Raw genomic sequence first — 21,526 nt, forward strand, 5'->3', positions numbered from 1 at the left:
TTTTCGAGGCCTCGACTTTTTCGCCCTCTACAGTATTTAGTGTACGTGCATAAATGAAAAAAGATATATTTTTTGTATTATCTAAGAGTTGGATATTAACATGTAAAAAGTTTTATGCTCATTTTTAATAAAGGTTCTGTGAAAAAAAAATCTTGAAAAAATGCTTATTTTTGATCTTCTAATGTGCACTAGTACCTTAAGAAGTTAAGAGAGTAATGATACTTTGAGCTTTTAGTAAGAATTCAAAACAATTACGCGACAAGATACTTTACTTTGGTATCGTACACTGGATTTTTTACCAATACGAACACAACGTTGCTAATCTTTGCAATCACATCACACAAGTCCTGTATGAAACATGAAAACATGTAAACTGTTTGAATTTTATTAAAAAAATTTATAAAAAATCTATATAAAAATATAATAAATAAATAATAAAATTACTTTATTCAATTTTGAAAATACAGAAAATGTATGAAGCTTTTCGCTAGTGCTAGTATACAGTACCTACCGTTTACTGCACTACTTATTTTAGCAAAAATAATTGATTTGTTCTCCATGCATTAATTGTTTCACAGATGAGACCAGTTTCACAAATACTCCCCTATTTACCTAATAACCTAAATACTGTCCTTTTTGCTAGCAGTGTATTTGTGTCCAAGCATCTAGAGATGACTGGGCAAGTTTATGGACCCATAGAAACAACATATATTATGTCAACGCCAGTTCGTGTAGCTGTCAAATGAGACAAGAGACGATTAATATGCACGAGGACCCACCGATACTGATACTGTATACATCCTACTGATACCCGCTCGTTTCAACCCTCGTCAGCCAAACAAAAACTACCCTGTTAAATTACGAGAGAGAGAGAGAGAGAGAGTAACACCTAGTTAGTAAAGCAACTGGTATAAAAATATTATTACATTATTAGACCAGTAAGGATCTGTTTTTAGGTGGATGTGAGAGGTGGCATTCAGATTTTTGCGGATAAAGTTAGGTGATAACTTCGTTAATAATAATTTATTTATGCTCCTTCTCAAATATGCCCGAAACATTAATAAAAAAAAATAAAATATTTAAAAATTTCAAAAAATTTCGTTTTTTTTCTACTTTTTTTGCTTATAACTTAAAAACTATTCATTTTAGAACAAAGTCATACAAGAATAAAACAAAGATAATTAAATTTTCTATCAGACGCGATTAGTTAAAAATGTCTTAATTTATCACACTTGCTTCAAAATAGCAATAAATATTAAATAAGGGGGCAAAACAAGCCTGTCTTTATTCAATGATTTTCCATCACTTAGGTTACACTTGGAACCTTCCTAATTCGCTTAGAAAATTTTTGTAATGTGCTAAAACCGTACACCAAATTTCATTAAAATTGATTTACTAGATTTTGCATAATAATTTTGCAATCTAAACTTTTTTTAAAAAATTAAAATTTTTTAAAATCTTGCACAACAAAAACTAGAACATACAAAGATTTGTCAATTTTTTTACATACAGGGTGTCCCGAAAAGATTGGTCATAAATTATACCACACATTCTAGGGTCAAAAATAGTTTGATTGAACCTAACTTACCTTAGTACAAATGTGCTCATAAAAAAAGGTACAGCCCTTTGAAGTTACAAAATGAAAATCGATTTTTTTCAATATATCGAAAACTATTAGATATTTTTTATTGAAAATGGACATGTATCATTCTTATAGCAGGAACATCTTAAAACATAATTATAGTGAAATTTGTCCACCACATAAAGATTTTATGGGGGTTTTGTTCCCTTAAACCCCCCCAAACTTTTGTGTACGTTCCAATTAATTAATTATTGTGGTACCATTAGTTAAACACAACGTTTTTAAACCTTTCTTGCCTCTTAGTATTTTTTCGATAAGCCAGTTTTTATCGAGATGCGGCTTCTTTTTTAATATATTTACATAAAAATTTTATGGGGATTTTGTTCCTTTAAACCCCCCAAATATTTGTGTACGTTAAAATTAAACTACTATTGTGGTACCATTAGTTAAACACAGTGTTTTTAAAACTTTTTTTCCTCTTAGCCTTTTTTTGTTAAGTCACCTTTTATCGAGATGCGGCTTCTTTTTCAAAATATACCTAAAAATGTAAATTATAAATAAATTTTCAGATTATTAACAGGTCTATAATCGTACTTAACCATATACAAAATATGTGGTGGATTCAACAAATATTCAAAATATCTCGATAAAAACTGGCTTATCGAAAAAGTACTAAGCAGTACCGGCACTAGGATATAAGGCGCCCGCCTGCAAAAGAAGCATAGGCGCCCTTCGGTGTCTTTTAAATTAGTATTTTGTATAGCACCGACAGAAAAAACGTCATTTTGGCGCCCCCCAAACAGTGGCGCCCGCCTGCATTGCATCCCTTGCAGGCCCGTTATCGCCGGCCCTGGTACTAAGAGATAAAAAAGTTTTAAAAACACTGTGTTTAACTAATGGTGCCACAATAATAATTTAATTGAAACGTACACAGAAGTTTGGGGGGTTGAAGGGAACAAAACCCCCATAAAATTTTTATGGGGTGCACAAATTTCACTTTAATTTTTTTTTAAGATGTTGCTGCCATAATAATGCCACATGTCCATTTTCAATAAAAAATCTCTAAGAGTTTTCGATATATGAAATAAAATCGATTTTCATTTTGCAACTTCAAAGGGCTGTAACTTTTTTGCGTGCACTATTGTATATAGGTAAGTGAGGTTCAATCAATCTATTTTTGACCCCAGAATCTGTGGTATAATTTATTACCAATCTTTTCGGGACACCCTGTATAAAGAAGTACTCCACCTATCTAATGCACTTTACAGAATTGAAATCGGATTATTTAAGCAGCCTCAGCAATGTTTTAAAGTTATAAACAATTTTTTGGCTTATAAACAAATTAGTGCTGTGGCCAGGAGGGGGCGCTACGGGCTCCTTTATTTGGATGGACTTACCCAAGATTTTGATGTATTTTTTGATCCGTAGAAGACGATTTTTTGGGTAACAGTTGATCCGGATGTCGATAAGTTTGTTATAAACAAAGAACTTGAGGAATTACATAAAATCGATTTTTCGCAAAATAAAACATTTTTTCATATTTCTTGGGTAATTCTAAGCAAAAAATGTTCTTACAAGTTTTTTCGTAGGATGCATAGTTTTCGAGATAAACGCGGTGGAACTTTCAAAAAATCGAGGAATTGCAATTTTTGAACGCGAATAACGTTTGATTAAAAAATAAAATAGCAATTCTGCTGACAGCATTTGAAAGTTTAAGTCAAATTATACCGGTTTTAATTATTTGCATTGATAAAAATAATTTTTTTTAGTATTAAACAAAGCTTACTGGTCTATATTCCTTGTTACCAAAAATGTGAAAATATTTGTATACACTGCAGCCAAAAGTTCCCTCCCCTTGCGTATTTTTAGAATGGTTATTTATACTTATAATAGTGAGGGGGAAATAAACGGACGTAGGATTTTGGTGACGTAATAGTCATAGATGACGTGATAGAGCCACTGCTATTTTTTTTTTCAAAAAATTGAAGCGTTTTCCTTTTTTTGTTTTGAAATAAACAGCATCAGATGAATTAAATATATGTAAAAATTATCAGCTTGCAATTTATCTTGCTTGCAAAATTATCGCAATATGAAATAGCTATTTGTTTAACAAGGGAGGAAAGTGCTACGTTTCCTCCCGAGAATGAAGTTTACTGCCCGACGCGTAGCGGAGGGCAGTAATCATTCAAGGGAGGAAAAGACACTTTACTCCCATGTTATACATATGGTTTTTCCACCTTCCTCAAATATCAGGTCATTTTTTCATTTTTACTTAATTTATTTATGTAACTAACCAACAAAATTTATTAGAACTAAAACTAACAAGTAGATAAAATATAACTGTCAACTGTCAAATATAAGTCAAATTATTAATGTAAACATTGTTAAATCAGAATAACAATTTACTGTTTTTTACCATTCTGCAAAATACAGAGTGTTTTTAAATAAAAGTTAAAATGTATAGTTACTCACGTAATAGCAAATATATATTGTACAGGGCGTCAATAAATTATATTTCATGAATGAAATACCATGACGTCACTTTTACTTTTCCTCCCTAGGGAGGAAAAATATTTTCTTCCCTAGGGAGGAAAAGTACAACTTTGCTCCCTACAGTCAGGTCGGGAAAAGTATACTTTCGGTAGAGGTAGGTGGAAAAAGATTTTATCGAGCAATATACTAAAACTTACCTACCTTGGGTTAATCATTTTAAAAATTAGGGTGATTATTTTCCCCTGATTACAAATTAATGTTCTAACATTACATACAGGATGAGTCATGAGGAACTGTACATACTTCTACCTCGTATGGAGGCCTCTATGGGGAATAACAAATGACCATTAAAAAGTGTCTGCTCCCATTGTTTAATAATATACAGGGCGAGTTGTTAATTTTTACAGAAATTTGTATTCGTCATAATTTTTAAACGGTAAGATCGATGTGTCTCTTATTTTGGTCAAATCTTACACTATTACCACTGATTTATTCAAACTAGAAAAAAATCAGGTCCGGCTTTAAAAAATTAGTTCGTTTTGGTCTTGAAAAAAATTTCACCCTGTATACGATTTTTGAAAACTCTAATAAGAATTTTAAAAATTAGACAAACAGACAATTACAACGGCATATTTTTTTTCCCGACACGATTTCTTATTTTTTTTTTATAAAAAATCAAATTTGACTATGAATTAAAAGTTTGGAGAAGTGAACCATAGATTTAATAAATTAACTTTTATTACAAAAATTAATTTTTTTAACAAATATTTAATTTATAAGTTGCAACCCAATCAACTGTTTTATTAAAACTAGAAAAAAATCAGGTCCGGCTTTAAAAAATTAGTTCGTTTTGGTCTTAGAACAAATTTCACCCTGTATACGGTTTTTAAAAACTCTAATAAGAATTTTACAAATTACACAAATATGCAATTAAAATCGCATATCTATTTTTTCCCCACACATTTATTTTAATTTTTTATAAAAAAAATCACACGCTGTGTTTTTTACACTATTTGTATTTTTTTGCATTATCATATTTTACAAAATATTTTGCCGAATCTACTTGCCAATGTAGCCCCCCGAGGTATGTACTTTATGCACGATGGGGCATCACCACATTGCTCAGTTGCTGTTCGTCAACATCTTCATGTGACTTATGGAAATAGGTGGATAGGGCGCGGAAGGCCTCATGCATAACCACCTAGATCACCTGATTTTAACTATAAAAGGTTTTTATTATTTACAACGTATAGCACAAGCTGTGGAAGTATTAATTAATATATATGTATAAATTAAATATACATATGTTCAAAAACAATAGATTTTGCAAGAAAAGCTATTTTTTTAAAATCTATGGTTCATTTCACCAAACTTTTAATTCAGTCAAATTTGATTTTTTTTATAAAAAATTAAGTAATCGTGTGAGGAGAAAAATAAATATGCCATTTTATTTGCCTATTTGTCTAATTTGTAAAATTCTTATTAGAAGTTTCAAAAACCATATACAGGGTGAAATTTTTTCTAAGACCAAAACTAACTAATTTTTTAAATCCGGACCTGATTTTTTTCTACTTTTAATAATAAATTAAATACTTATCGTGTGGGGAAAAATAAATATGCCATTCTAATTGCCTATTCGTCTAATTTGTAAAATTTTTATTAGAGTTTTCAAAACCGTATACAGGGTGAATTTTTTTCTAAGACTAAAACGAACTAATTTTTTAAAGCCGGACCTGATTTTTTTCTAGTTTGAATAAATCAGTTGATTAGGTGGTAATAGTGTAACGATTGACAAAAATAAGAGACACATCGATCTTACCGTTCAAAAATTATGACGAATAAAAATGTCTGTAAAAATTAACAACTCGCCCTGTATATTATTAAAAAATGGGAGCAAACACTTTTTAGTGGCCATTTGTTATTCCCCATAGGGGCCTCCATACGAGGTAAGAGTATGTACAGTTAATCATGACTCACTGTATAAAATGTTGAATATGTTGCCTATGTAAGTTCATTTCAATTTAGATAAAGAGAAATAAATAAAACGACTCACAATCAATTGATTCTACCATGGAAGACCGGTTTCGCATACTATAATTTACTATGCATCCTCAGGTCTCCAGTACAGCAAAATTAAATGCTAAAATTACAATCACCAGTATAAGGGTGGTGTCTGGTACAAAAAAGGGTACTTACTGTCTGGTCTCTTTTTGTACCACACCATACCCTAATGTTGGCTATTGTAATTTCAGCATTTAATTTTGCCGTGCCGCAGACATGAGGATGCATAGAAAATTATAGAATGCAAAACCCGTCGTCCGTGGTAGAATAAATTAATTGTAAGTATTTTTATTTATTTCTCTTTACCTAAATTATATTTAAAATTTAACGTGAAGTAAAAAACTCCCTGGTGTAGTTGGTATATTTTAAAAAAAATTTAAAATTTTTAAAAATCCAAAAGGATTACGTTCAAAACGTTTTCGGACTTATTAGTCCATCATCAGTGAACTCCCTGTCCTTGCAAAATAGCCACAATGCCAAACACTGGTTTAGTTATATGTTCCAACTATATAGTAAAAAGTATAAATAGTTTGGCTTAAAGTGGATGCCAATGGATTACTTCCAGCAACATGATGCTCTACTGCTTTACGTTAAAATATTTTTTGTTATTAGGTCTTCATTGAGCTACGTTTAGTCTGTCAATGATTTAAAAGGAAGTAGAAACTACTTCTTTTTTTTTCTACTTCGAAGTTTCTACTTTCTTTTAAATCATTGACAGACTAAACGTAGCTCAATAAAGACCTAATAACAAAAAATATTTTAACGTGAAGTAGTAGAGCATCATGTTGCTGGAAGTAAACCATTGGCATCCACTTTAAGCCAAACTATTTTGTACTTTTTACTATGTAGTTGGAACATATAACTTAACCAGTGTTTGGCATTGTGGCTATTTTGCAAGGACAGGGAGTTCACTGATGATGGACTGATAAGTCCGAAAACGTTGTGAACGTAATCCTTTTGGATTTTTAAAAATTCTAAATTTTTATTAAAATATACCAACTACACCAGGGAGTGTTTTACTTCACGTTAAATTTCATTTAACTAGATGGTATCCAGCCAACCTTCGGGAATTATCCCGTTTTTTTAAATTATATTTATTATCTTAGATTTGATGTGTTTTGATGTTTTATGTTGTGAATGTTGTTAATTTTATCCCAATGTTGGAATGACGCACTCTCACCTCCCGTTTTGTTTTAGTGGCACCCTTCCGTGGCAAAGGCATGGAGCCGAAAGTACCGGTTCATCCCCTGGTTTACCCCGCAAAGTACCCACCCCAGAGCTATCACACACTGCCCCTGTGACAGTAAGTATTTTTCTTTTGTAAATGTTATTTTTATGTACATACACCCAGCATGTTGCTTTATACTGTTATTTTAGAGAAGATCACATGTTGAGGATGAGATGAAGGTTAGGAAATATGCTGAGGTTTCTTATAAAATGTTGAAGTCAGTTACCCAAGTAAGAGCTGAGCAACAAAGATCTTACCTGGTGGCATACTGTATGCTAGATAGTTAGTTTCGTTACTAGGAAGTAAAATAAAGAAAAAAAAATATTTTGGTCCATATACGAGTGGATAAAAAGTCAGAATTGTCCGATGGTCCGAATTGTACAAAAACCGGGATATCCCTATGCCGCAATATGGAGATATTTCTGATATTGTTTTTTTTTTAAATAGAACACTATGTATGTTGTATTATTATTGGAATCCTTACTTTAATACAAGTACCACCATATGAAATACTGGTATTTTATATAGACACGAAGATATTAAGTAAATAAAACTTCCCAATGCCAAATAGTTTTGAAGTATTTCAGTAAATTAGCTGCTGTGATTTTTGAATTCATAAAACTAAAAATAGTAACGTTTATTGAAAAGTTTTGTAAAATAAATTGTATTAATAACTAAAGCTGATAGTTGCTTTCAGTGTTTTTAAAATCTCGACAATAAAAATTTAAATTTTAACGAAACAAGACGGAGCTCCAGCTCATTTTTTTGTAAATATTCGTCGGTATTTTTTATAAAACAGTCCAGCCAAATAAATGCCACATGTAAATTTTCATTCAGCAAGTAGTCCAGGGCGCATCTGTTTTGAGATGGACGTTGACAGGTGACTCAAATTTTTTTGCAGAAATTGCTTGAAAATAAATCGAATAATAATATTTGAGTTATCCTCCCTCTCAAAAAGGTCCGGAACATTGTTTAAATAATCAAAATGTCAAAAATTGAAGGAAAAATTCGATTTTTTTCTTTGTTTTTTGATTATAACTTTAAAAGTATTCATTTCCGAGAAAAGTTGTACAAACATAAAAGTTGCGTAATTAAATTTCCTACAATATAGAATTGGTTAAAAATTTAAAAAATAGTCACCCTAGTTGCAAAATAGCAATATTTGCGAAAAACCATACAAAAACAAGTATTCGCATTTTACGTTTTTCAACCATTTATGCTACACTTAGAACCTTCATATTTCACCCAGAAAAACTTTATGATACAGTAAAACAATACTGTAAATTTATTTAAGATCGGTTTAATAGATTTTGCAAAATAAATTTTGCAATCCAGCTTTCGCAAAAAAAATTCATTTTTTCAAAATGTTACAGGACTGAAAATAAAGCAGATAGCAAGTTGAATCTTTTTTTGCTTATAGAAGTTTAGTGTACCTTTCATTTGCAATTTTCAAAATTAAAATCGATTAATTATCACGGCGTCAGAAAATTTTTGAAATAAAAAATAATTTTTGGTGCTACGCGCAGGACAGCAGCGTTCGATTCACACAAGTTGATTTCCACCAAAATTTCTTCCAATCTTTATATAATATATTATTTTCTTACTCTATATTTTGTTGTATTTTAATATTTTAATTCCACAAAAATCAAACTAATTTTATTATTGTTTGTGAAATATTGTTTAAACAATTGCATGTGTTTAAAAATAATAAACTTTTATTATTTAAGTTAAAATATATGAACAAAGAAAGTTTTTGCTAATAAAAATGTTATTTCAAAGGATAGAGTAGGTGTTTTTATTTTGCAATAAACAAATTTATTTATTTATATCGAAATGTAATAAAAATTAAATTGTATCAATCATTATCAAAGGTCATTGGAATGTTCAATCAGAGCAAACTATCCGCTGTCCTGCGCGTAGCACCAATAATTAATGTTTATTTAAAAAAATTCCTGACGCCGTGGTGTTAATCGATTTTAATTTTTCAAAATTGCAAATGAAAGGTACAGTACACTTCTATATGCAAAAAATTTTCAACTTGCTATCTGCTTTATTTTCAGTCCTGTAACATTTTGAAAAAATGAATTTTTTTTACGAAAGCCGGATTGCAAAATTTATTTTGCAAAATCTATTGAACTGATCTTAATGAAATTTACAGTATTGTTTTACTGTATCATAAAGTTTTTCAGGATGAAATATGAAGGTAATACACCTGAATAGGTGTAGCATAAATGGTTGAAAAATGTAAAATACGAATACTTGTTTTTGTATGTTTTTTTCACAATTATTCCTATTTTGCAACAAGGGTGACTATTTTTTAAATTTTTAACTAATTCTATGTTGTGGGAAATTTAATTACGCAACTTTTATGTTAGTACAACTTGTCTCGAAAATGAATAATTTTAAAGTTATAATCAAAAAACCAAGAAAAAAATCGAATTTTTCCTTAATTTTTTGACATTTTGATTATTTAAACAATGTTCCGGACCTTTTTGAGAGGGAGGATAACTCAAATATTATTATTTGATTTATTTTCAAGCAATTTCTGTAAAAAAATTTGAGTCACCTCTCAACGTCCAAATGTACTAATATTTTTACTGATGGGCCCTGGTCTAAAGCTCATTTTGGCGTAAATGTTCATCGTTATTTAGATCATACGTTTCCTGGACCATAGACTCGTAGATTAGGTAGTATTGAATGACCTACTCGTTCACCTGATTTGAATCCTAAAGATTATTTTTATTGGGGATACTTGAAAAGTAGAATTTATAATACTAAACCAGTATGCAGAGCTAAGGCAAATAATTATCGATATTAAATTTGTATCGACGATTATCGATAAGAAAGCAACTAAAGTGACAAAACAATTCAGCGGCGTGTTGTTGGAATTTAAAGAGAGAATCTACAGCTGCTACATTTAATATATTCTCTTTAGTTATGTATTTATTACACATATTAAACATTTATCGGAACATTAGACTTTTAATAAAAACAGACCTAATAGGTTCAACCCTTTATGAAGTATTATGTTCACCTCTCGGTAGCATTCATAACAGACAAGTTTTCAGTAATTGTATAATATCAGGTCAATTTGCAATAAAGCGATTCCGAAACTTTCTCCACTTTCTCATTATATTAACTGTCTAAAATTAAACTAACCCCAAACGAAGTTAAGGAAATTTCAGAAGGCCTGGCGCTATGTTCATTAATCTTCTAAAGGTTCATTTCCGTCAAAGTCTTAAATTTCAGTAGCTGGCTAAGTTTATTAACCAATCCTGTACTGATAATCCTCATCATAATAATGTAGAATGAAATATGTTGTTTGCCGGCACCAATCAATTTAAAGTGATTTTATAAACTAATTTTAATAAATAAATGTTTTATGCTACCTCAGTTTAACACTTTGGTCCTAAAAATATCGGTACCAAACTACAGGGTCTAACAAAAATATAGGTCATAAATTAAATCACATATTCTGGGACCAAAAATAGTTCGATTGAACTTACCTTAGTACAAATATGCACACAAAAAAAGTTACAGCCCTTTGAAGTTACAAAATGAAAATCGATTTTTTCCGATATATCGAAAACTATTAGAGATTTTGTAATGAAAATGGACATGTGGCATTTTTATGGCATGAACATCCTAAAAAGAAATTCTATTGAAATTTGTACAGCCCATAAAAATTTTATGGGGGTTTTGTTCCCTTAAACCCCCCCAAACTTTTAGGTGCGTCCCGATTAAATTATTTTTGTAGTACCATTAGTTAAACACAATGTTTTTAAAACTTTTTTGTCTCTTAGTACTTTTTCGATAAACCAGGTTTAATCGAGATGCGGCTTCTTTTTTAATATGTTTACATACAAATTTTATGAGGGTTTTGTGCCTTTAAACCCTCCAAATGTTTGTGTACGTTCCAATTAAACTATTATTGCTGTACCATTAGTTAAACACTGTGTTTTTAAAACTTTTTTGCCTCTTAGTATTTTTCAGATAAGGCACCTATCATCGAGATAACAGAGCCGTCGCTCCTTCAAAATTTTCAGAAACGAGCTAGTCCCGAGCGATAGCGAGGTTTCTCATGCGTTACCACTGCCAGTATTGGTAACGGCATATTATAATAACGTGCAATGGATTCACATATATTATATCTCGCCAATATTTTCGTGCGTCTAGTTGGCTATTTGCTGAATTAGGTAGTATTTTAACAAATATTTCTGTTGGTAAAAAATATAAATGGAATTATTTCATAACAGTCATAAAATATTTATTGCAAGATTTTTAACTGTTACCAATGGTAACAGTGGCTACATGGACGCTTCGCCAGTGTTCCAACTAATATGAAGAAAAAAGTTTTCGACCAATGCGTGCTACCGGTGATGACCTATGGTGCAGAAACATTATCGCTCACAAAGAAAAACGCACAAAAGCTAAGAGTAGCGCAGAGAAGAATGGAGCGATCAATGATAGGGGCCACTCTGCGAGACAGGATTAGAAACGAAGATCTACGAGCTAAGACCAAAGTCATAGACGTCATTGAAAGAAGCTGTAACTTAAAATGGAAATGGGCTGGACACGTTGCCAGAATGAAGGACGGAAGATGGACTCGTAAACTAGTTGAATGGAGACCAAGAGCCGATAAACGTAGCAGAGGAAGACCACCAACACGATGGCAAGATGACTTACGAAGGACAACAAAAAACTGGGTACAGCAAGCACAAGATAGAACACTTTAGAGACAAATAGGGGAGGCCTATGTCCAGCAGTGGATTGAGAGAGGCTGATGATGATGAAGATATTGTCTGTATAACCCCTAATTACCTCTCCCAATATCTTTGAACCACACCTATAATACATTCCACACACCACACAACTCTAAAAGTATTTTAATAACTTCTTACATGTAATTGTACAGTGAGCTGTTTAAACATAAATGTAAATGTTCTCTTCGGTCTTCGGTTACATAAAGTAAATTTAAATATTCAAATATAAAGAAAATAAACAGGCTAGGTGATTTGAGGGCGATCTTAACTCTGCAAGATATGATCTTTTGTAGCTCCACAAAGGAGCTGCGTAAATTGAGCTGCTACGTTTAGTGTGGAGCCTGCCGTTAATAGGTATGTACAATGTACAAAATAAATTCTAGTGATGTGCTGATTTCGTGCGAAAAGTACAAATATCTACATTGGATGAGCCATAATATGCGGATGCGGGTAGTAATTCTATTTCATCGATAATCGAGCGATTGTGTGGCGCTCAAATGACTAATCGACAAGATTTGAAAATCGCGTAACTCTGGGTTCGCGTAAGTCGGGGTAGCGTAAGTCGAGGTATTACTGTACTTATTTCTTTAATTTCTTTAAAAATATTTCTCTAAACAATCAAATTTATAAGTATCAACGTAATTATAAGGAAACTGTCTTTTCAGTAGGATTGTTGCATCCTGCTCCCAAAATTATAAGCTTGAGGTGTTAGTTCAAACAACCACATGAGACATACAAAATTTGTGGAAATGATAGTGTTCAAGGCAACTATTTTATTTAGTCGTCAATTTTAGTTTGGATACAGTTTCAATTTACGAGTATTATCGACATAACATAATTTAAAGTTTGAATGACTGGCACATGTTCCACTTTAACAAACTTTTCCAATTTAAAATGTATACTCCAAGTATATTTTTAAATTTACTGGGACGTAGTTTTAATATATTATTTATAGTTGTTCATTGTTTGGATAAGCAGTGCAGTATATAAATAATCTCACGGGCGAACTATATAAAGATGGCGGCCCCAAGATACAATAAAGACGGAATCACATGGAATGTGGCGTGGCATTCTTCGACAGTTCACGTCGGCAAAGAGAAGTAGAAAATAGATAACAGTGAAAAGAAAAGAGAGCGAACCTCACTGCTCTGAAATTAATAAATATTTACTTTTTGATCAATTCGGTCGGATCATTTCGATGGAACGGGTCCACTCGAGTATTAAGGGTACATCGCCAGTGTTTGCGGTAGAATTTTCATAAGTTGGTTAATTACTATTCCATATGGACTATTCCATATGGACTATTCCATAGTAAAATTGCCACGGCACTAACCGCACCAGTCCCTAGCCGAGTCAGAAGGGTTGAAGGGGTACGAACCTGTTCTGTATCAGCTTCTGACTTCCTTCGAACCGTGTTCATTTACCGACAAACGATGGGAGACACTGAACTGCAAAGAAGAATCACTTTAGCATGGGCTGCGTGTGGAGCTCTATCAGACATCGTCTGATAGAGCAACATGCCAAATTATTTAAAAAGGAATACGTCCGATCAATGTGTGTTTCCAGTCATGACTTACGGCATAGAACACTTTCCTTAACCCAGACCACAGCAACTAAACTGAGAGTGGCCCAAATATAATGGATGCTCGTTACTTGGACTGTCTCTCAAAGACAGGGTTAGAAACGAAGAAATCAGAAGGAAAGGCGTTACAGATGTCATAGTGCGCATAGCATAGCAGAAGTGGAACTGGGCGGTGGACCAGAAAAACTACAGGGTGGAGACCATAAGCAGACAGGAGAAGCAGAGGTATACCATCTACACGACGACGTCAAAAGAATCGGTAAAAATTGGCTGCAGGAAGCTCAAGATCGACAGAACTGAAATAATTTATAGAAGGCCTATATTCAATATTCAACTTCAGACGCAGAAGATTGGATGATGATGACTTTTTTCTGTCTTCGGGATAACTTCCGAACAAAAATCTATAGAGTCTTGAAACTTGATACTTAGATTGTTCTTAGTGTATGAAATAATCCTCTCAAATCTTCGGTTCAATAGACCAAAGATCACCAAAGTTAAGATAACTCCGAATCATGAATTGAAATTAGTATTTATTTATAAATTGTTAAGATCACACTGTAAGAGATAATTCTTCTTTTGAACCTATAATGGCGTTACAAGGCTATCAAACATTAAGAAAAGTTTAAGTGGTGCTGAGTTTTTACTAAAACCTTAAAACATTTGACATTAAAAACTAATTTAAAATTTTTTTATATGGGACAATATTTATAATCTCATTTAAGATTCTCAACTTATCAATTATTGTCAACATACACATAATGTGTAAAAGCCAGTTGATTAATACTGCAAAATCAGAAAATAGCAAAAAGATAAATGATGCATAAGCCAAGCAAGCGCTGACAAAATTCAAAAACATACATCAAAAGAAATAGGTGTAATAAAACGTTATGAAATGCTACATGAAATTTAAAAAGAAAAAGAGTATGAAATATAAAGTATCTCAAAAGATCCTTTCTCTCTTTGTATGAGCTTCACGTTTCACTCGGTCACAAAGCTACCTAGAGCTCGCCTGTCGACTTTTAAAAAAATGGCCTCATTTGATAATATACAGCTGTGCTCCCTCTAAGTATTAATAAAAACCTAACAAGATAGTTAGAAGATAGTTGCTTTGATTGTAATAAAAATGTTAAGTATTTTCTAAGGAAAATATGCCACAATTTTACTAAAAAATGAATTTATTAACGTTTCGAAGCCCAAATCGGGTTTCGTTGTCAAAATATATGATATACTATTAAAATAAACAAAAATGTTGTTGCTAAGTAAAACAAATTCTTCTAATAATTTATTTAATCTGACTCATTTATATTGGCAATTCAGACGTATATTATACATTTTAAAGTAGAAGACTTTAAAATATATCGCCAATATTTATGAGTTGCGTTCCTGGGACGACTTTACTAAAAGATAGTTCATTCGATTACATGAAATCAATCCCAACTCAAGAATTCCGTCGCAAAAAAATCATAGCATGTGATCTGTCTTTAAAAAGACAACCAAATGCAACGATGACAGTAAAATTCTCGCGTTAGAAAATTGGTTGTCTTTTTAAAGACAGATCACACGCTATGATTTTTTTGCTACGGATATTCTTGAGTTGGGATTGATTTCATGTAATCGAATGAACTGTCTTTTAGTAAAGTCGTCCCAGGAACGCAACTCATATATATTGGCGATATCATTTTAAAGTCTTCTACTTTAAAATGTATAATATACGTCTGAATTGCCAATATAAATGAGTCAGATTAAATAAATTATTAGAAGAATTTTTTTTACTTAGCAACAACATTTTTGTTTATTTTAATAGTATTTTGTATTTTGACAACGAAACCCGATTTGGGCTTCGAAACGTGAAAAAATTCATTTTTTAGTAAAATTGTGGCTTATTTCCCATAGAAAATACTTAATTATAAAAAGCCACAAGGAAATAGCTTCAGAACAACATTAATAAAAATTTTGTAATGCTCAAACATTCAAAATAGGGGAGTGCAATTAGAACGAAAACATGCATTGTTTCGGAATAATTCAAACAAGCTTATATTTTTCTAAAAATTTTTTTGTTAGTTTATATACATGTTAAAGTAAAAAGTTTTACTCGCAGATTTGGCCGCTAATTGTTTATTAATTATTTAAACAATAACAATTGTTTTGTATAAATAATTTTAAAAATATCGTTGAATTCATCATTTTACTTTGATCAAATATGTTTCTATTTGGGTTTTAGTTATGCTGAATCCGAATATGGCATTACAATTTGAAAATTCTTATACAGAAGACAGAAGCTCTTATACAGTATGTTTGCGTAGCTAGGAGCCACATGGAAAACTTGTTTATTACCAATTTTTCCAAAAAAAATTATTCTTCATAAAATACTCTCCATATTCAAAAATCTAAAACTCAACCACCAGATATCAAATTTTATCAATTTTATACGAGTTATGTCAAAAATATGAATTTCTTTAAAGATTAAAGTGCCTTTTTATTCCAGAATATAAAGAAATGCTATTATGAAAAGTTGTTTGAAATTAAAAACTATGTTTTAATATACAATTATATTATTGAATTTTTTCTCAAATTACGGATACCCATCATTATTTTATTATAATTATTGTAACTATTTTATTATCAATTTTACGAATAAAGTTATTCTTCATAAAATGTTCTACCTGGTCTAAAATCTATAATACAACATATCAGATATCAAAATTTTTCAGTTTTATACGAGGTATGTAAAAAATATGAATTTTTCTTAAGAGTCAAAGTGCCTTTATTATTCACAATATTTTAATTAGAAGGATGTAGTTGAACACTGAAACATATTTTTTAATTCCAAACAACTTTCCTTTATAACAATTTTCGATATTGTGAAATATAAAGGTACTTTACTCTCAAGTGAAATTCATATTTTTTGACATACCTCGTATAAATTTAATATAATTTTATATTTGATGGTTGCATCTTAGATTATATATATACGATGCAGAGTATTTTATAAAGAATAACTTTTTTTCGTAAGACTGATAATAAAAAAGTTATCAATAGGTTCCAAGTTACGCAGACATACTGTATAAGAGCTAAAAAAAATTTCTTGTTGAACATTTATTATTGTTGAATCTTATTATTAAATGTATTTTAGATAAGTTTTACAGATAAAAAATTTGATCACTCTGTATAAACATTTTTTTAGCTGGTAATTTTCGGTTTTTGTATTACATTTTTGTTATCTTTCTTAATTTTCTCAAAAAGAAATAATTTATTTCATTTCTAAAGTAAAATAGTTTAGTGCATTTTAAAGACTACATCCTGAGCTTTAAAAATTACCTATAAAACTGTAATAGATCTGTTGAAAATTGAGTAATACCGTCTTAAAGTTGTGTTAATTCTGTAAAACTATTAAGTTTTCAAAAATTACATTTTTTGAGACGTCGTATCATTTGAAATAAATTTTTGAGATATTTTTTGAATGAAACATCGTTTAGTAAGGTGATTAAAAGGTAAGTTATGCAAAATTGAGAGTTTTATAAGAAAAATTGTATTAGTTACACATTTTTAAATCATTTTTAAACAAAATTCATGTAAGTCTCACTTTCAGCCCACACCGTACTTATGCCCATACATTTTGCTTCTTGTTATTATAACTCTAAGATAGCTTAATTATTCTTCTTTCATGTTCAATTTGTAAAATTTCATTTGATTTATTAGTTAAAGAATTACATTAAAATAATTCAACCGTGCGCTTCGCCGTACGCTAGTTTACAGTGCGCCAATATTTGTGAGAAGGGTGACTTTAGCGTTATAAATAAAAAATTATAGAAGCTACAGATTTAATTTTAGAAAAATTTTTATATAAGGTTTTTTTTTTTGTAAAATTTTCTGAATTTTTCAATGGCCAAGTCAGCTTTTTCAAAAATTTATATTTTCGGAGTTATTTAAAAAACATCTATTTTCGCAGTTCATTTGTTTAATAAAAAATGAGACACCCACTTCTCGAGTAGAACTTTTTGATATGTTGATTATTAAAAATTTCTTAATGAAATTACAAAAAGTTCTATCTTGTTTGATTTTTTCCAAAGTGAAAATCTATATGCACCCCCTAAAAGCATAATTTTTGGCTGGATATACGTATAATACGGGGTATATGTTTTCGAAAAGATTACTACATTAAAACTTCTCAGCTCAATGTATTTTTTACAAATGTTATAATTTTCAATAAATTATTGTAATTTATTTAAAACGTGAAATTTGAATTTTGCTCCTTTCCCCTTAATAAGGTTTTTCTTCTTAGTGTATATCACTATGTATCGATTTCTTTCTATAGTTGCTTTACTTCTATTTTCAAGTTATGATTCTCTTGCCTCATTTTTATTAATTGTTTTCGGCTTGTTCTTTCCTCACTTGCTTTATTACGTTCATAATTTTTTCATTTTTCTCCATAAGCTCTTTCATCGTTCTAAGCATAGCTACATTTGTATATTTGTCTTCATCTTCTTCATTTTTCTCTGTTGTTCTCTTGTTCTTCCCTCTCCGTTTATTTTCTTCGTCGGTTTCCACCTCGCTTCCTCTTTCGTTTTTTTTTTGAGCATTCATTGTATTTTTATTTACCTACTTGTTTTAGTTACTTGATTTTTAGTATTAATTTATTAATTATTTAATTATTAAATTTTTATTTTAACTTTTTTAAAATAAAGAAAGAGATACATTTTTAAAAGCTTAACATTTTTAATGCCGTTAGGACATTTATATTTTTTCCAAGTTGTCAGATGTCGTAATACTCTCAATATAATTACAGAGCATGAAGTAACATCCCTATCCATTAATAAATGGTTATTTAGAGAGACTACCCAAAAAGATATTAGAATGGGTACCACCAGAGAAAAGAAAACGAGGACGACCACCAACAACATGGATCCAAGGAATCTCAAAAGCAATGTCAGCAAGAAATCTATCTGAAGAAGACTGGCAGAATAGACAGGCTTGGCGAACGGGAACCCAAAGGCGTATTACGCTGTGAACGGGATTTATATATATATTTAGAGAGACAGGCAAAGGAAAATAGAGCTTATTAAAAATCCATAACGTAATTTTAGGTCACTGATAAGAAACGATGCTCAAGAGATTTGGAGTATCTTGGCTTGGCCTAGTTTTAAGATATATGATCCGATCACAAGTTTATGTCTCTGGAATTTTTGTTAGAAACTGAAATGTGGGCAGTGTACTGCAAAAATAGTTTCATAATGCGCTAGTGGTTTTACGATGGTTCTTTTACGTCTAATTCTTAGCTTTAATAAAATAAACGACCTAATTTTTAAGTTACAGCTTATACTGTGTTTTGTATCCATAAATAATACAAAATAATAAATTTAAATGTCACAGTTTTTAAATCTATTAGTTAACAGTTATTACCAGTGGCGTACTGAGCATGGTTCCGCGGGTTCCGCAAAACCGCTTTAATGCGATTTTTGCTTCTTTACTTTCTAATTTGATGGGGATATTTTGAACTACACAAGTACCTTAGTCCAGGGCGCATCTGTTTTGAGATGGACGTTGAGAGGTAACTCAAATGTTTTTGCAGAAATTGCTTGAAAGTAAATCAAATAATAATATTTGAGTTTTCCTCCCTCTCAAAAAGGTCCGGAACATTGTTTAAATAATCAAAATGTCAAAAAATTAAGGAAAAATTCGATTTTTTTCTTGGTTTTTTTATTATAACTTTAAAAGTATTCATTTCCAAGAAAAGTTGTACTGACATAAAAGTTGCATAATTAAATTTACTACAATATAGAATGGGTTAAAAATTTTAAAAAATAGTCACCCTTGTTGCAAAATAGCAATAATTGTGAAAAAAACATACAAGAACAAGTATTCGCATTTTACGTTTTTCAACCATCTATGCTACACTTAGGACCTTCATGTTTCACCCAGAAAAACCTTATGATACAGTAAAACAATACTGTTAACTTCATTAAGATTGTTTCTCAATAGATTTTGCAAAATAAATTTTGCAATCCAGCTTTCGCAAAAAAAGTTCATTTTTTCAAAATGTTACAGGACTAAAAATAAAGCAGATAGCAAGTTGAAATTTTTTTTGCATATAGAAGTGTACTGTACCTTTCATTTGCAATTTTCAAAATTAAAATCGATTAATTACCACGGCGTCAGAAAATTTTTGAAATAAACAATAATTTTTGGTGCTACGCGCAGGACAGCGGTGTTCTATTCACACAAGTTGATTTCCACCAAAATTTCTTCCTATCTTTATCTAATATATTATTTTCTTACTCTATATTTTGTTGTATTTTAATATTTTAATTCCACAAAAATCAAACTAATTTTATTATTGTTTGTGAAATATTGTTTAAACAATTGCATATGTTTAAAAATAATAAACTTTTATTATTTAAGTTAAAATATATTAACAAAGAAAGTTTCTGCTAATAAAAGTGTTATTTTAAAGGATAGAGTATGTGTTTTTATTTTGCAATAAACAAATTTATTTATTTATATCAAAATGTAATAAAAATTAAAATGTATCAATCATTATCAAAGGTCATTGGAATGCCCAATCAGAGAAAACTATCCGCTGTCCTGCGCGTAGCACCAATAATTAATGTTTATTTAAAAAAATTCCTGACGCCGTGGTGTTAATCGATTTTAATTTTGCAAAATTGCAAATGAAAGGTACAATACACTTCTATAGGCAAAAAAATTTTCAACTTGCTATCTGCTTTATTTTCAGTCCTGTAACATTTTGAAAAAATGAATTTTTTTTACGAAAGCTGGATTGCAAAATTTATTTTGCAAAATCTATTGAACCCATCCTAATGAAATTTACAGCATTGTTTTACTGTATAATAAAGTTTTTCAGAGTGAAATACGAAGGTCCTAAGTGTAGCATAAATGGTTGAAAAACGTAAAATGCGAATACTTGTTTTTGTATGTTTTTTTCACAATTATTGCTATTTTGCAACAAGGGTGACTATTTTTTAAATTTTTAACCAATTCTATATTGTAGTAAATTTAATTATGCAATTTTTATGTCAGTACAACTTTTCTCGGAAATGAATACTTTTAAAGTTATAATCAAAAAACCAAGAAAAAAATCGAATTTTTCCTTAATTTTTTGACATTTTGATTATTTAAACAATGTTCCGGACCTTTTTGAGAGGGAGGATAACTCAAATATTATTATTTGATTTATTTTCAAGCCATTTATGCAAAAAAATTTGAGTCACCTCTCAACGTCCAAATGTACTAATATTTTTACAGATGGGCCCTGGTCTACCTATACACATAAGAAATGTAACTACTTAATAGATTTTAATTTTTGTGTAGGTAAAACGAAGAATAACTAGGTATTCCTCAAACAATTTGAAAACAAAATATATTGAAATACAGGGAATGCTGTTGTAAGGTTCCCCACACATTTTACCTGCTTTTGCTTTCCAAAGCCCATGTTTCAACTTATAAAGACTAACCGCCAGTGCCTGACTACACGTAATAACTCAAACACTTGTATATTAGCACGATTCATGAATAAGATGTAGGTAAACTACAAAGTTGTAAATATGCATTGCAAGTTTTATTGCAATAATCCCAATACAATAGGGTCGACACTGGTGTTTACAGAGCGGTCATCACTCAGCTTGTACTTTTATATAGGTATTAGTAGGTGATTCTTAAAAATTTAGATTAAATTCTAAATATAGACAATAGTGGTAAGTATAACTAGACACTATATTAGACACTAATTTCTTTTTAAGAAAATCTCGTCGTTTGATAAAAGATATCAGCCCTACCGTTATCCAAGGTTTTTTTTGATA

General features: G+C 30.6%; 1 protein-coding gene across 3 annotated transcripts in view; it reads left to right on the plus strand.

Annotated features, from left to right (window-relative positions):
- The window catches only part of LOC126879961 (serine-rich adhesin for platelets), a 960,737-nt gene that overhangs the window by 645,670 nt on the left and 293,541 nt on the right, over positions 1–21,526 (plus strand). For all 3 annotated transcript variants that reach the window (XM_050643380.1, XM_050643382.1, XM_050643381.1), the window contains one exon: positions 7,334–7,439. In XM_050643380.1, the coding sequence (XP_050499337.1) occupies positions 7,334–7,439 (106 nt within the window). The remainder of the gene's footprint in view (positions 1–7,333; positions 7,440–21,526) is intronic.

The sequence above is a fragment of the Diabrotica virgifera genome, chromosome 2 (genome assembly GCF_917563875.1).
Source record: "Diabrotica virgifera virgifera chromosome 2, PGI_DIABVI_V3a".
NCBI classification, from domain to species: domain Eukaryota; kingdom Metazoa; phylum Arthropoda; class Insecta; order Coleoptera; family Chrysomelidae; genus Diabrotica; species Diabrotica virgifera.